The following is a 17,664-nucleotide window of genomic DNA, read 5'->3' as shown; positions in this document are numbered from 1 at the left end:
CCCTTTAAAGGTCATTATGGTGAATGTCGTTGATCTTTTTCTGTTAATATGTATGTATATATATATATATATATATATATATATATATATATATAGATAGATAGATAGATAGATAGATAGATAGATAGATAGATAGATAGATAGATATTTTAGCATTGTCAAAAGACATGCAGCTAGTCATCAGCTCACCTCCTGCTAAGAGTAACTCCCTCCAATCGTCAAAATCTTCTCAATAATCTGTCTGAGGGAGTGTGATGAGGCAGTCGTGGCCAGTGACAGCTCTCCAGGAGGGTGTCATTAGGGTGAACGGTGTAAAGCTGAAGAGTTTGAGGGTGATTGACTTGTCAGCCCATTATGAGGCTGTAGAGGAATTATTGGCTCACGAGCGAAGCGGGTTGAAGACGTGGATCACGGCACTAGCCGCCCAAACTGTTCGCAACTAAGTAACTGTCTGCAAAGTTTATACACCAATCCTCCTGTGAGAGTACAGACGGAGCTCGGTCCAATTTCGGTTGTTGCCCGTCCTGGGGGTTAAGTTTAAACTAGCGCTGGCTGTAATTTGGGAGTAATTTGGGAGTCATTGCAGTACCATCAAACATATTGTTGTGAATGTTTTTGTGTGATGATCAAGAATCTCCTTTGCATTTGACATTCACGTAATATTTCAAAATTAGATTGCTCATAATCAGTAGCACTGTCTACACTGGAATCGTCCATTGGGATGCGACTTTAGGTGACAGACTTCTCATTTCTGTTTTGGATGCACTGCAGAGATACTTTATGTTCCCCATCCATCTGAAATAAGTTTGTATTGAAAATGTCATAATGTAATATGTTTTTGCAATAGATTTTATGTTATATATATTTAAATCTTTTCTGAACATTATGTCAAAGGCAGCTCATGATGTGGATGTTCAAATTTTATATTGAATTTATAGAACAGCACATTTATTTTATAATACTGTATTTGTATTGCTACAGCTCCAAAATGAACATATTAATATTACTATGTAGTATATTGTAGTGTTTTATTGAAATAATTCTTTTAAAATGTTATTTTAAATTAAAAATACATAATTTTCATTTAAAATAATCATATTCCTAATATAAAACTAAGTCAGTTTTACCCCAAGGAATTTCTGTTAAAAATGAAATGTATTGTTTATTTTATTTTATTATTTTGCTTTTCTTCGTTTTGCTTTGCTTGCTGAATTGAAACCTCGAGCTCACAGGGGGTTGGTCAGTGGTCTGTGTTTGTGAATATTCAGAGATGACGCGTCGAGCAGCTTCAAATCCTCTGGTGCAGACAGTCTATTGGTTGCTTAGTGTAGAAATGTAGAGCTGTGTGAGAGATATTTGAGACATCCTAAAGGACTGATGAAATACCGGGACTTGACCGTCATAAAATAGGGTGCATTTTTAAATCCTGACCCTACACCAAAAGCAAGCTGTCTTTTATTGTAAGCATACTGTTTCTAGTGACCCTTCATGTGAAAGTCCTCTTGTTTTATGGTGCTTTAAAGAACTCTCTTATACACATCAAGGGGACGTAGTTAAACAGCTCATTTCAACAATGTGTAACAGCAACTTGAATCCAAAACAGCAGCGTTGAGGAGTAAACATTCAACCTGTCAGGTTCAGATGTGTGCGGGCAGAATGAGGTCTTAAATGATTTTAGATGGTTTTAAAGGTTCTTCAAAGGCTAGAGCTTTTGAGTGACACTAAACAGGGAGGAGGTCACATTCCTCGTGTGCACATGCCCCAATGTACAGAGGCGTCTCTCACTGGGAATTATGGGTAATTTGCACTGATTCGGCAGTGAGAACGGAGAAGGATTGGGAATGTGGCAGCTTTGGATATGAGACTATCAGGGTCAGGGAAGCATGTAAAAAAAAAAAATAAGCAAAAATTAATAATGCGTTCAGTAGAACAATGTGACTGCATTCACTTCCACTTAAAGTTTTTATTTGTGTATTTTAACTTTTAGAAGATCAACGGTTGTAGTAATTGCAACACCTTTAAAAGAGAAAACCCTATTTCTAGTTTTAGCAATCCAGTCCATCCATATACAGTACGTTCAAGTAGAGTTTTTGTTTTTAATGACCCATTTAATGAGTGTGATCATGTTTAATAATCTGTGCTCGTTACATTAAGCATTATGTATCCCACTATCATTTCGATCAATGGTTACTCCTCCAAAATCCCAACAAAACCAAACCTGCTTCCTGTACCTTAACACACACAGCAGATCCATCCATCAGCTCACTTCAAACCTCAATAAAGTTTTCTGTCATCTCTCGTGTGTCCTTTGTATATTCCCCCTCCCCCATCTTCGTGTGTTTGCCGCATTCCCACACTCTCCGAGTGTTTTTAAATGTACTCTGATGGTCCTTCACTGGTCTCATGAGGTCGCTTTCCATGGCCGCCTGAAACGTGGCCAACATTTTGAGTAATTGAACTACAAAACATGCAATGAAAGCATTGGTATTTTTGCATGTACATTTTTAACTCCCCTGTATCCCTATACAATATTAATACATCTATTTTGGAAATGTTTGGATTTGATTTGAGCTTCTTTTGCTTTTTCTCTCCCACCTGTCCTCTTCCTCTCCACCTCATAGGAGTTGATCCCTGAGTTCTACTATCTGCCAGAGATGTTTGTGAACAGTAATGGCTACTGTCTGGGTGACAGGGATGACGGTGTTCCTGTTTGTGATGTAGAACTACCAGCTTGGGCAAAGAAACCAGAGGACTTTGTCAGGATCAACAGGATGGTAAGTCAAACTCACTGCCTAACTACAACTTTCTTTGTCTGTAGACATCCTGTGTAAAATAAACATGGCTAATGTCTAGGCCAGAACAGTATCTGCACCTAGATTCTGTCATTTACAAAGTTTGCAGAAACCATAGAGGACCTCAGTGAGCCCTTCTCGTCTCAGAGCCTAAGGCAGTGTTCCTATTAACCATCCCAACCATTGCTCTCTCTTCTATGTGGCATTGGGGATACTGGGAAATGTTTCAAATCTTATTCAGAATCCTCTTAACAGGTCTTTTTCCTCAACCATACCATAAACAAATCCTTTAGTAGGTTTGGGGAAGACATTTTAGATTTTTTTTTAGTTTAGTTTAGTTTTTTTTTTAAACTAAAACAACCGACCTATGAGAATCCTTTCTTTGGGAAATTGCATTTATTTGGTTTATATGTCAATTTAGGTTCAGTTTTTTTTTAAAGAAGTATCTTATGTTTACCAAGGCTGTATTTATTTAATTAAAAAACACAGTAAGAACAGTAATATTGTGAAATAGTATTACAATTTAAAATTTAAAGTAAATATAGATAGACAGACAGACAGACAGACAGATAGATAGATAGATAGATAGATAGATAGATAGATAGATAGATAGATACATAGATAGATACATAGATAGATACATAGACAGACAGATATATTAGATAGATAGTTTAGATAGACAGACAGACAGACAGACAGACAGATTAGATAGATAGTTTAGATAGATAGAAGAGCGGTCTCACTTAGGCCTACTGATGTCATATTGCTCCGCTTACAATATTACATCATCTGATGTAATGTCTAAACAGAATCTGCTATCTTAAATTCTTAGTTCAGTATTTAATTTGTAATCCATTTCCTTCCATCTTTTCCCCTGAGATCACACTCATTCGTTCATATGATACAGCATCCTGGTCCTCTGCAGGCCTCTGCGTTCTGCTTTCCCTCAATGAAGGTCGTAACGTAGTGCACTGCTCAATACTAATGTAATCTACCGCTGACCTGAATGATGTCGTGGAGGACAGGCCCGGCCACTGTCCCTTATAATGTTACCCTAATGCCGGCCTCATCAATCATGATTTGGCTCACAGCAGACAGGACCTCACGGTGTGTGTGTGTGTGTGTGTGTGTGTGTGTGTGTGTGTGTGTGTGTGTGTGTGTGTGTGTGTGTGTGTGTGTGTGTGTGTGTGTGTGTCCTGTCCACCAATCCCTCTAGACTGCGGTGGAGTCGAAATTGTGTACTGCCTTTTATAATGGTTCTATCTAGCACATGCTGTACACACTGTATAGCCTATGCTGCAGGGTGTGTAATTTAATATTGTGTGTGTTTATGCATTTAAAGCTACTGATTGTGTATCAAAACTGCTGCCAAATCAAAGTATTAGAGGTGTGTTGTGGGCCATACTGCCCGAGGAAAAAGCACTACAGCAAACACACTTGACCTTTTCAGCTGCAGTGACAGTGCTGGGGTGTGTGTGTGTGTGTGTGTGTGTGTGTGTGTGTGTGTGTGTGTGTGTGTGTGTGTGTGTGTGTGTGTGTGTGTGTGTGTGTGTGTGTGTGTGTGTGTGTGTGTGTGTGTGTGTGTGTGTGTGTGTGTGTGTGTGTGTGTGTGTGTGTGTGTGTGTGTGTGTGTGTGTGTGACCTTTCCTCCGACCTCATTTTTTTTCCTGGTTTAACACATTCAACTATTCAGACACACGCACTCACACATGGACATATCCAAAGATCAAACAATACCTGTCTGTTAATGCAATATTTTCTTAAAGAAAGGGCTTGAGGATGTCAAAACACCTCAGAATATTTGACATGACTACCTGACATGAGCCTTAAATGATGCAAAAATGTGTTCACGTCTCACAGTTTGGTTCCTCTTTCTGGAAACTCAAAATTTTCCTTAACAGCATTTGTATAGTGCCTCAAAATCATTGATTTGGAGCGTCCTCGTAATTTAACCAAATCTGGTGTAAGTATTCTGGATAAGACATCTCCACACTGGTTTAGACAGTTTTATAATACATACAGTATTAACTTCATTTCCTCTAAAAAATAAGTTTAGCAGAAAGTTCTGTGTGCTTTTTTCCATAACATTTCTGATTCATCTTAACAATTCAGATTCAGTTTCATTTACAACACTTTTGAGGAATATTGGATTTCATTAAAAAAATTACTCATAAGAGTATTTTTATTTCAAGCAATTCATTTGTTTTTTTAGCTTCAGAATTTTTCAAATGTAGCTAGTGATGCATTTTTGTGATGAACTTTTTCATTGAAATTCATGTAATTTAAAAGTTCACTTATCACATAAATGATTCACTGATTCATTTTTGATACTTACAGTATAAGTCTGCTTAGGTTATGACAAAAAAAACACCTTTAAAGTACCATAAAACTGGTCCATACAATTGCTATGATATTTTCCAAGTTTTCTGAAGTTGTGTGAAAGCTTTTTGTGAGGAATAGATCGAAAGTCTATATTTGCTGTAAACCTTCCTGTTGTTGTATAGATCTCAAATCTCATTTGAAGCTGATTTGATATCATTGACACCAGACATCTTGACGCACCATGTTAGACATTCTGTAAAATATATTTTTTGTGTTCCATGGTAGAAGGAAAATCAAATCATACATGGTTTAGATCAACATGACATTTGTTTTATATATTTGGGTCATACACTGAGCACAGAAATGATTACGAACATTTCAATAAATATTAATTTTATTTTGTAGATATTTTTAATGTGATTCTTTGGTTTGTTGGAACGACTAGTGTTTTTCACAGAATTTTACGTTAGTTGAATAGCACATACATTTTTAAACAGGCTACGGCTCGGTTTTGCCCTTAGATCTTGTTCTTTCTTTTTCTCTCTATGTTGCTCTCTTTCTCTCCGTTTCATTTAATCCCCTCTTTCCCTCCTTGTCTCTGTGCTCCCTTTCTCTCTCTGCCATTTCTTCCTCTCTTTCTTTCACTTAGTGTTCCCATCTTTGCATGTGTCACTTTCAATTGTAATGACATGCCCTGGGGGTAACTCAGCCCCTGCGCTCCACGGCTTGCTCTGTTGGTAATAGCTGTTATTTCTGATGTGAGAGTGAGTGTGTAAAATCCAGCAGCGGGTCCCTGGGTGTGTTTGTGTGTGAGAGGAACAGAAAAGTGTGTATTTGTGTGCCATTCTGTGTTATTTGTTCCATCTTTCTTTTTTCCCTTTGTTATCTTTCAATGGTGTTTGATGCCTATAATAAAGAATGTGCATCTTTAAGCATTGCCATTCCGTAGCAGGCAGTATCTGGATCCCTATTGGAAAAGAATAATGCTTTGAATTCATAACTGACCATTATTAAAAAATAAAAATAAAAAAAATAAAAAAATAACATACTACTACAACTGCATTTCTTTAAAAATAAATAATACTATTATTCAGCAAGGAAGCTTTAAAATGATCAACATTTACAGTAAAGACATTTATAATGTATAAGAATTCTTGTTCAAAATAAATGCTGTTCTTTTGAACTTTATATTCATTAAATAATCCTAAAAAAATGCATCAGTTTCCTCAAAAAAATATTAAGCAGTGCAACTTATGCAGTGCAACTCAATGTTAAATGATAATAATACGATTTTTTTTTTACCACCAAATCAGCATCATAATGATTTCTGAAGTATCATGTGACACTGAAGACTGGACTAATGATGCTGAAAATTCAGCTTTACAATTACAGGAATACATTATACATCTGTTCATTAAAAAATATTAAAATAGTAATACTATTATTTAACAAAATTAATGACAATATAAATGCAGCCTTTGTGAGCATGAGAGACTATATAGTTGATCTTGTTGTTAAGTGTGTCCAAATACTTTTAGAGCCACTGTATATTGTTGATTTCGATTATTGAGCTTCAAGAAGTGCATCTATCATATTTTATGGAAAGACAGCTGTTAAAATATTGAACACAAGTTTATTTATTTACGCTTTGATGTTGGTCTCAGGCTATTGGAGTCTCCTGAAGAAGCATCGCCCAGAGTGTATGTTTGTCTAGTGCTTGTGTGTTTGTGTCTGTACGTCTGTGTGTGTTTGTGTTTGTGTTGTGTACGTGTACCTTTCACCTCTAATTGCCCCGCTTTCTTTGACAGGCTCTGGAAAGCGAGTTTGTGTCGTGTCAGCTGCACCAGTGGATTGACCTTATTTTTGGCTACAAACAACGTGGGCCCGAGGCGGCACGCGCCCTCAACGTCTTTCACCACCTGACCTACGAGGGCTCCGTCAACCTCGACAGCCTCGCCAGTGACCCCCCATTGCGCGAGGTAGGTCGCCGCCGCGGCGTTGCCATGACAACGGCAACAGGTTTCTGGGATTTGTGGCTAACATCTCTTTTTTTTTTTACCCATTTTTATAATTGGACTGTGTCAGTGAATGTTAAAATCATAGTTGGAGTGTGTTGGAGTGTATAAGGCTGGGCAAGACTTAGCCTTTCCCTGGCCACAGACTTGAGACTAGCGTTGCCTGCTGCTGCTTCTGCTTCTGATTGCTTTTAGAAAGAAAAGAAAAATGATCAGCAGTTATGGCCACTTTTTCTCTGTAATAATAGCATTTTGGGCTAAACATATTTGGCAAACGTTCCAGTGCGTATCTGTGTTTGTGCTCTGGAGAACATTTCTATTTACAACGTGTTTTTGCTGAGTTGAGCAATGTAGCCAATTACAGACATATATGTTGATTTCTTGATGGCCAATCAGAGGTGTTTAAAGGGATACTTCAGGATTTAGCATTAAGCTTTGTATTAGTAGAAAACCTGTAGTATTTTCGAATTACCGTGCTTTCCACCCTCATATCCCCCTGAGATGAGAGATTTATGTAATGTATTTTTTGTGATGTCTGGAAAAAATCCTCAGATGACGCAAAAATCGTTATTTTGCGTCATCGGAGGATTTTTTGGCCAGAGGCTAAAGACTACAGCCAGTAGTAGGGCTGTCCCGCATGTTTTCAACCCGCCCATAGAGGGTGGGATCTCACCATAGACAGTAAAAGAAAGGGATCTCCCTCACAGAATGTACACATAGTGTCAGCCATCTTTTTTTGGAAGCTAAGCTAGCAGGCTCTTGTTCTGTGGAGAAAGCTGAGTAGTAGGAGAAAGCTGAGTAGTAGGGGTTACCATCCTCTTTTTCCCGGACATGTCCGGCCGTCGAGATCGTCCAAAATGTCCGGGATACGGCTTTTGCTTTCTGCAGTCTCCATTCATTGTTTACATGCACACCTTTTGTTTCAATCTAACTGAATTTATTCTGATTGGTGAATCTGAATGTAGTGTTTACATGAACGCTAAACAAGTGATCGGTTGATGTGCGTTTTAACATTGCTAAGAAAATTCCCGCTTCTCCGTGAGAGATACGAGATCGGTGCGTCTCAGTAATCACGCCACCGGCCTCACGTCTTTCTCCCGCGGCCGTCAGCCTCGTCCTGCTCGCCACAGTACACATAATGAATGGCGACTGTAGAACGCAAAAGCCGAATCCCGGACATTTTGGGCGATCTCGAAATCCCGGGCAGACTGACTCGTCACGGAGACTCGCTAGTAGCCTAGCCTTGTTGTTTTAAACTGCGCTCTCTTACCGGTAGGCGTGGCTTGGGAGTGGCCTCCTAGGGCAGCGAAGCAAGTGCATTCTGGGAGTTGTTGTCTTTCATCCACATGAAGCAAAAATACATTTTCTGGCTTTTCTCAGTCTAGAAAGCTCCAAATTCAAAAATAATTTCACATTTCTTATACATAAATGACCCATTTTAAATACACATTCATCTTTCCAGAGGTGAAGCATCCCTTTAAGTTAGCACTGAACAAAAACTCAGGTGAGTAGATTCTGAGTTCGCAAGCAAGTCCTCTTATTATAACAAACAATTATGTTAATAAGATATTCATTGTGCAGTGGGCTTCATTGATTATAACGGAACTTTGTGAAAATGCAATGAACTAAGATGAGTGACAGCCTTTTAGTGACTATAAAGGGAGCGCTCTTTCCGCGCCAAATCCCACTTATAGTATGCTTGCTTTTGGTTTGTGAACGAAGACACGTTAATACAAATAACAAATAGTTTATCAGGAGTGTTTATGCTGGGATGTGTAGGTTGTGCAGTGACACGTAACCTGAAACTATTTCATGGAAATCTAATGTGTTTAGCGCATTTCCTTAGCCTTACCCTGGAGTTGGTTCACCTTCCGCCTATGGGTAAAATGCTTTATAAATGTCACCACTAGATGGACTACTGTGTGCATTCTAGCATTATGTAGCTAGAGACATGGGGTGGTTTTTTATTTTATTTATATATTTGTAGGTAAACCATTTTCTTTAAGGTCTCAGGATGCAACAGGTTTTAAAATGATGGCGTAAGACTCGCAATATCAACATTCGTCAACAGCAGTTCAAGCATGAATGAACCCAGAGTCAGTTGAATATCTCTGAGAGACTGTCAGTATGTGTCATTCAGATCTTGACATGCAAATATGTCCTCTGGGAAAGAGAAACTCAAACTGCTTACTCGCGTGCATTGCATGTTTTACTCTGAATGAGTGGTAAACGTAACACTTTAGGTACAAATAAATACTTTAAGTCCAGCTGGTAATATATCTGTGCCAACATCAGACAAAATTATAATGAAACTCTTGCTTATGCAAAAGTCACCACAACATGCCAGGATGATGTGGATGATTGCCGATGTGTTTCTATATGGTTGCTAAAGTGTTCTTGGTGGTTGGCATTGTTAGGGTGTTCTCTGTGGTTTCATGCTTGCAGTCAAAAGACTCCAATAAGTCTCTATATTCTAGTCTCTCTATCAATTTTCTGCCTGTTTTATCATCCACTAGGCAAATATTTGAGAAAATCTGACCATATAAGTAGAACCACTCTTTTTCCACAACTAGACACATGATTTTAATTATCTTTTATGTTCACGTCATAGATGGTGCACAAACCAGTGTTATTTTAGCATACTTTATATGCTATTCTATAATTCATTAATATTCTGAATCAGCTTTTTTCAGCTTTTTAAATTTAAGTCTAAGTTTTAGCAATTCTGTTATTTGCTCGTCATTTCAACATTTCTCATTTTCCAGGTTTTTTTGTTGTTGACGTTTTTCATCCAATATTTATATTTTATTTCAGTTTTATTTTAGAGCTGCTCGATTATTCATTGAAAGATCGCAATCTCGATTCAAACACGCAATCTTATTCCTAAATGTCAACTATTCGCCTATGTCTATTAAACCTTTGACAAAATCACAACGGAACATTCAAATCTGTGTCCGCGCTGTCGCTGACCCAGAGAAAGCAGTTTTAGGCTATAGTTTAAAGGGATAGTTCACTTTGAAATTAATTTTTGGTATGTTTTAGCTTACCTCAAGGGCATCCAAGATGTAGGTGTATTTTTTTCCGCAGTAGTTTCAATTTTTATATTTTTAGGTCAAACCGTTCTTGTCTGTCAGTCATATAATGCAGGTCTATGGTCATTATCTCAAAACACAAGCACAGAGTCCAAATTAAAACAATTCCCCGTCGTCCAAATTAAACAATTCCCCATCGTAAGTACACATTGATGGCCTAAGACACGAAACGAGCGGTTTGTGTGAGAAAACGAACAGTATTTATATCGTTTTTACCTCTTATACGCAGCCATGTCCAAGTGATCTGATCTGACGTGTGCGCAGACTGGTGCATAGATACACTAGATGTCGCCTTAAAGACATTCGTTCCAATGAACTGCCGTAGACAAGGCGACATCTAGTGTGTATATATCTATGCACCAGTCTGCGCACACGTCAGATCAGATCACTCGGACATGGCTGTGTATAAGTGGTAAAAACGATATAAATACTGTTCGTTTTCTCACACAAACCGCTCGTTTCGTGTCTTAGGCCATCAATGTGTACTTACGATGGGGAATTGTTTAATTTGGACGACGGGGAATTGTTTTAATTTGGACTCTGTGCTTGTGTTTTGAGATAATGACCATAGACCTGCATTATATGACTGACAGACAAGAACGGTTTGACCTAAAAATATCAAAATTGAAACTACTGCGGAAAAAAAGAGACCTACATCTTGGATGCCCTTGAGGTAAGCTAAAACATACCAAAAATTTATTTCAAAGTGAACTATCCCTTTAACAGCTATTTTGAAGCGATCAAAATAGAGCAAATCACCTTTTGAAAGTAACTTGGCTCTTTAAATAATGATTGTATCGATTACATTTGTACGCCACCATGTGGCGACTTGAATCATTCATTCAAGACATTCGTTCAAAAACGCTGATTCATCCAGTAATGAAACAAGTGAAGTATTTATGAGTGAGTCATTGAATCATTCATTCAGTGTTTTAAATAATTCCGATTAATTAACATTTTGTCAGAACCTGTTTAGTTGTCTCTTCAGAATCGTGGGAGAATAGTGATCTCTGTTTGAAACAAAAAAAAATTTGATTCTCAATTTATCCAGAATCATGCAGCTCTACTTTATTTTAATTATCAAGAGCATGTTTTAATAGTTTTAGTTTTAAGAATTTAGTTGATTCATTTAAAAACACTCTTTGACATGAATACAAATGTATTATTTATTTATTTTCTGGTTATCGACTACGATTGAATTCATCAAGCAATTAGGATGTAAATCAATGTTATTGATTTTCCACACAATAGTCTTTATTGACTAGTGGAAGTTTGGAAGAAGACATAATTGTGTTTGTGGATATGATTCCAATTCAACAGCAGCAGCTGGTAGGCAGCGTGTTTGTAGCAGTGTGTACCCCATACCTCCCTCCCTTGCTCCTCTTTTTCTCTCTCTCATTCCCTATATCTCTCCTGCTCCCTGTGATACCCACCATCTGCTGTCTGCAAAACAAGTCATTTATATACTGTCACTTCCAGGACTGCCTTTATTTGTCAAGTGACCACTATGCAAATCACTCACGGAACAGGGGGGCTAATTATCAAACAATATGGAGAAAGCTTTGCTTTTCATCATTCAGCTCTACATCCCAGACAATAGCAATTATGTTTCTTTCATGTGGCCGCGTTCTTCACAAGCAGTCCAGCACTCTGAGAGCAATGGTAGCTGACAGCAAGGTTTGTTAGCCTTGGAAGAGCCAGAAAACCGGCTTTTATTTGTCAGTTCTGGAGTTTGAGAAGCCTTCATGTTCCATTCTTCATAAAGTCTATATTGCTTTTTATGTCATCCAAGCACCTATCAAATGGCATTCAGACACTTAAATGCTGAGTAAAGCTGACCTCAACTTGACTTCTTAAATGCATGAAGGAATTCATTTATTTTTGCTCTATTTTTCCAAGTGGTTAACCAATGCCCCTCAACCTAAAAACATTAAAGGAATAACCTCATGGACAAAATATATTGACCTCAAGTACACTAAATTCACTAGCGTTTCTGAGGTCTCTCGGTCTCCACCTGAGTTGTGAGAGAGAGGGAAGACGGCTCATGGTATCTCGCTCAGAAATGTGACCGTCACCTTCAGGCTATTGATTCATTCCCCACTGACAGGTGCATCCACAGCTCTGACATTAAGCACTGCAATTACGGCCTTAAAATGTCAAACTCTGGAGTTAAGGGTCATAACTCGTTCCAGAGTCAAATCAAAATGGCAGCGGTTGATGATGGAGTCACAGGGCTCGAGATGGCAGGGTTGTGTCACTGGAAAAACAGCGTTTACGGATGAAGAACATGCCAGCAATCTTTTGATACAGATTTGTAAACATAATACACAATATGAGAGCACTGCTTGTGAATTATCCGTCACTAATAAGCATTAAATTATACATTCACAAATGAGTAGAATATGTCAAAGGAGTGTCTCTGTAAGAAAAATATTTGATCCTTTCACAGTCTTCTGTGTTTGAAAAAATTGATATAAACACCCTACTTTTAAGTCTACATTGATTTTTTTTTTAATTGGATGCCAAATGATACATTCAGATGTCCAATCTTTTTTTAAATGATTTGGCAACATGGTTGAATACATTTGTAGTGAAAGCTTGAATGACATATTAGCATTGGTGTAAACGGCACTTTATTCCACATACACGAATATATAAAAGGCCTGTCTTTTCCATTTAGCTATTTTTTATTTTTTTTTACCCTATACGTGCCATTACTAAACTCACTCCTAAAATGTATATATTTATGCTTCTCTGAGAACCTGAGGTAAACATCAGATTTTGACATACTTGCACATCTAAACCTGACACAAAGACGAATCTGTGATTGACATGCCACAGGTTATGATGGATGTTTTATGTCCATCTAAGCATGACGGCTTAAAGCTCAGTGGGAGACAATCACCGCACAGCTTATGCAAGAGGTGTTTCTTATCTGCTGTAAAGAGCAGGGGCTTAAAGTGGATTATCGTAATGAACTGCCAGTTATGAGTTACTGATTTCTGTTTGTGATAAAGTGTGGGTTTTTTTCTCCAGAGCTGAGATGATCAACCGGTTGACATTTTGGGTCAGTTGACAACATTGAGATGATTTAAAGGACGTGTCTCTCACATAACCTTAGCTGGAGCTTTGGCTAGACATAATCTGTCAGAATTGGAAGTATAACAAGGTACAATTTGCCTTAAATCCAGGATGTTTTTCTGGACTTTAAAGTGCTGAGTAGGGTTGCACCAGCCGTTCGGAAGTTCTTACTTCAATTGGAATGTAAAGTCCACACTACTAACTACTAGCTAGTTTGTAACTCTATTCGGTTGCACCATTTGTTCTTAAAGGGATACTCCATTGACTTCCATAGTATATTTTTTTCCTACTATGGAAGTCAATGGTATCTAAAACTGTCTGGTTACTTACAGTACATTCTTCTAGATATCTTCCTTTCTGTTCAGCAGAAGAAAGAAATTCATACAGGTTTGAAACAACATGAGGGTGAGTATATGATGACAGAATTTTCATTTTTCGGTGGAGTATCCCTTTAAGGCAGAACGTAGATCGTAGGTTATAGGTCGTAAACTCTCTGTAAAATAATGCGTAGTCACATAATATGACGTTTATCCTCAATGATCCAATAGCAGTCTTCAAATATGTGAGCATAAGCTGTGTTTATCCTCAGTTTATCCTTGATTTGAACTTCTTTTGCCTCATGTAACAAACGATAAATCATTAAAGGTTCAGTAAGATTTTTTTATTTATTTAAAGAAATACTTTTTTCCTTACAAATATTTCTATTTCAAATAAGTTATTTTCTTCTTATGAATTTTTATATTCGTAAAAAAAAAAAATCATGGTTTCACAAAAATATAAAGCAGCAGAGCACCAAATCAGCATATTAGAAGGATCATGTGACACTGAAGACTTGAGTAATGATGCTACTGAAAATACAGCTTTGCTATCACAAAAAAAAAAAAAAAAACTAAATATAATGAGAAAACAGTTATTTTAAACTGTTATTTTGAAACAATAAATGAGCATAATAGACTTCTTTTTATCAAAACATTATGTTGTATATATTTAGTTTTGATATGAAGTATATTGACCATTTATATTCATATTTCTGGACTTCTAGAATGATTTTTTTCCTCTCGTTCTTTCCTTCACTGTTGGATGGCAGAAATATAGTGATACTTTCCACATGGCTGCCTGTTTCTCTCAGATCTTCAGATCAGATTACATTATTTGAGCAGACATTTTGACCCCTGTTCCTGAGTCTAACCTAAAATAGCTATAATGTGAGCGCATTATTATTTGACAGACAGCATCGTAAAAACAGCACAGACTGATGTTTAATTGTTGCCAAATGTGATTGCTGTGAGTCCTGAGAGGTCTGCTTGTGTCAAATTTTGCCAACAGGGTCAGGCTTAGATAAGATGGTTTAAGTTTGATGATCTGTTGTTCCTATTTGAAGTATTTCAGTGAGAACCAGTTTACTGTTTCTCACATTTCAGTTGCACTAATGATTATAATTCTGTGGGTTTGTTTCGCTGCTGCCAAAATGCTTTGAAGTCGACGTGAAACACAATTTGCACACCATTTTAATTCTGTAAGTGAAATGGGGTATTCGTTGAGAGAATTTAGACTGAGAGTCTATTTAGATTTTGTGTTGACTTTGAAGTGAAATGCTTTGGAAAACCAACTATTTTAAAAGAAACTCTGAAAGTGAAAGGCGTATGATATCACACATTTATCCAAACTGCAATTTAGAATGTAGCGAGTTCAGATTGGTTCCGATTCTAAGCGTGTAGGTCATGTGACATGTTTAACATGCTGATCTGGACGGCGTGGGGACGTTTGATCTGACGTGAGAATCCAGGCTTCAGAGCACTGAGGGAGAGCTGTTCTGTTAGGCTGTGGGAGGCGCTCCACACGGGAAGGAAAGATTGATGGGATCAGAGCTTCAGAACAGCCGAGGGGAGCTTGTAGGTGTCTGTCAATGCTAGCGTGCACAGTGGCACACTCCTGGGCTCCACACACATACACAAACAACCACAAACATACACTCTATCAATAACCAACACACTCACAGCGACATGCGTCTGTCATCGTTACATAACACGAGGGATGTGTGAGGACTGAAAAATGAGTGGCTTTCTCTGCTTTCTTCAATTGTTTTGACCCTTCATTTGAGTTGTGGCTCAAATCACATAACAGGCAAAAAGAAACCTAAATCTTTATGTGTAATTGTAACACTATAAGTGATCTTTAAACATAGTGACTAGGCAACAACCTTGGTTAAAATGGTTTTAGATGGACTGTTGCCCAAAATGACGGTAGCGTTCAAAAGTTTGGGGTCAGTAAGACTTTTTAAAATGTTTTTGGCAGAAGTCTCTCATGCTCACCAAGGCTGCATTTGATAAAAAAAAAACAGTAAAACAATAATATTTGGAATTAAAATCCCTGTTTTCTATTTTAACTTATTTTAAAATGTAATTTTTTTTTCCTTTCTCCAGTCACATGATCCGGTGTCACATGATCATTCTATTATGATCATTAGCTGACCAAGAACATGTCTTATTATTATCAGTGTTGACTGCTTAATACACTTTTTTTCAGAATTCTTTGTTGAGTAGAAAGTTCAAAAGAACAGTATTTATTTGAAATATAATTGTTTGTGACATTATTATTTTGATCAATTGAATGCATCCTTGAATGGTAGTGTATTTCATGTCAATTGCCCAATTATGAATTTAAGAGTTTCGTGTGAAATTACTAGTCAACTATGATAATTTTGACATGACTTGAACAGCATTCAAATCTGAGAAATTTCTAATTCAAAATTTTTAATTCAAAATTATTATTATTTTTTTATTTATTTTTTTTGCAGGAATTGAAAATGAACATTCACAGACTTGTCAGTGAATAGAGGATATTGTACAATAACTGCATTTTTCTATAGTATTTGAGTGTATATAATTATTTCTATATGAGTATATAGAACTTTTGCTCTCACTTTTGTACAACTTTAGCTTAGTCTTGAAACTTGATATTGTGGCATTATGAGTTGCTTCAGATTCTTCGTTTGTAAGTTGCCTTGGATAAAATGTCTGCTAAATGACTAAATATAAATAACATCATAATGATTTATATGTGTGCATTAGACTCTAGAGTATGCTAGAGAATAATTCTCATTACAGTATTATCCCTTTTGTGGTGTCTTTGTGATGTTTAATGTACCGTTAGTATTAATATTATTATTAATAATGCTGTTCCTGTTTTATATAATAGTGTGTGTGTGTGTAGTACGTGCTCTTTCTGCCCTTTGTCTCCGGCACAATAACATCGGAGAGGGAGGGTTCTGCCGCAGTCCTGGCTGTGCGTCAGTCCAGGTTAACGTCTGCTCATGAAGGGTGGGTGAGGGGGGTGTACGTGGACCCTGCTCCTGGAAATGGGAACGGTTAACTGAAGCATGTTAATAAGGAAAGGCTTGTCTCTTCCATACTAACACTTGGATGACTCTGCAGGCTTTGAAGGGGGCAGGGGTGGGGGTAGTTTTGGGTTTTGGAACTCACCCACTCATAGTCACCAACCAACCCCCCCCCCCGCCCCCCCCCCCCCCCCCACCCTCTAGGGGGGGGGGGGGGGGGGGGGGGGGATTTGCTTGCATTGTCAAGTAACGCATTGACCCATCACTTTGATGCGTATCGATACTGACAGCCTGCTCTCTCTCTCTCTCTCTCTTTTCTCCCTCTCTCCATCTATCTTTTCCTCTGTATCTTTCTCTCTCTTTTGCTGCAGGCCACCGAGGCTCAGATCCAAAGTGTTGGACAGACGCCATCTCAGTTGCTCATCGAGCCACATCCTCCCCGTAGCTCCGCCATGCACCTGGTGAGAACAGCGTGTGTGTGTGTGTGTGTGTGTGTGTGTGTGTGTGTTTGTGTGTAATAAAATCAGTGTGTGCGTGTTTGTTGTGTTTTTTTTTCCTGCCCGGCAGTAGGGAAGTTATTATTTGGAACAAGGGCAGTGACGCCTGACCTTCGGACCGCTCCCCAACACCCAACACAGCAGTCTCACTTCCATATGCCCACAACTTCTGCAGTCAGGGTGCAGTTCACAACAATCTGCTGTTGTGTGATCAGTCACTAAATATTGTGACAAAACTAGTTTAACTACATTTAAAATGTATTCATTTAACTGCATGTTTTCAATATAATGTATTTTCCCTGTAAAATAATCTACTTTTTCAAAACATGACAAAATAAATGACAAAACACTTAGGGCCAGATTTACTAACAGCTTGCTCCAGCGCAAAAAAAATTAGCGCTGAAAGGCATGGACAGGGTTATTTTTGCGGCTGACGTTATTGCATATGCATTTGTCAGACTTTCCCTTTCAAACGGAACATTTATGGGAGGAGAGTATTGAAATGAATCACGCAACGTGATTTACTAA

General features: G+C 37.9%; 1 protein-coding gene across 17 annotated transcripts in view; it reads left to right on the top strand.

Annotated features, from left to right (window-relative positions):
- The window catches only part of nbeab (neurobeachin b), a 295,564-nt gene that overhangs the window by 263,291 nt on the left and 14,609 nt on the right, over positions 1-17,664 (top strand). For all 17 annotated transcript variants that reach the window (XM_082179446.1, XM_082179444.1, XM_082179438.1 and 14 more), the window contains 3 exons: positions 2,622-2,774; positions 6,923-7,093; positions 17,011-17,100. In XM_082179446.1, the coding sequence (XP_082035572.1) occupies positions 2,622-2,774; positions 6,923-7,093; positions 17,011-17,100 (414 nt within the window). The remainder of the gene's footprint in view (positions 1-2,621; positions 2,775-6,922; positions 7,094-17,010; positions 17,101-17,664) is intronic.

This window comes from Leuciscus leuciscus, assembly GCF_965113295.1.
Source record: "Leuciscus leuciscus genome assembly, chromosome: 9".
Lineage (NCBI taxonomy): Eukaryota > Metazoa > Chordata > Actinopteri > Cypriniformes > Leuciscidae > Leuciscus > Leuciscus leuciscus.
This window is presented reverse-complemented; position numbering and strand designations above follow the sequence as displayed.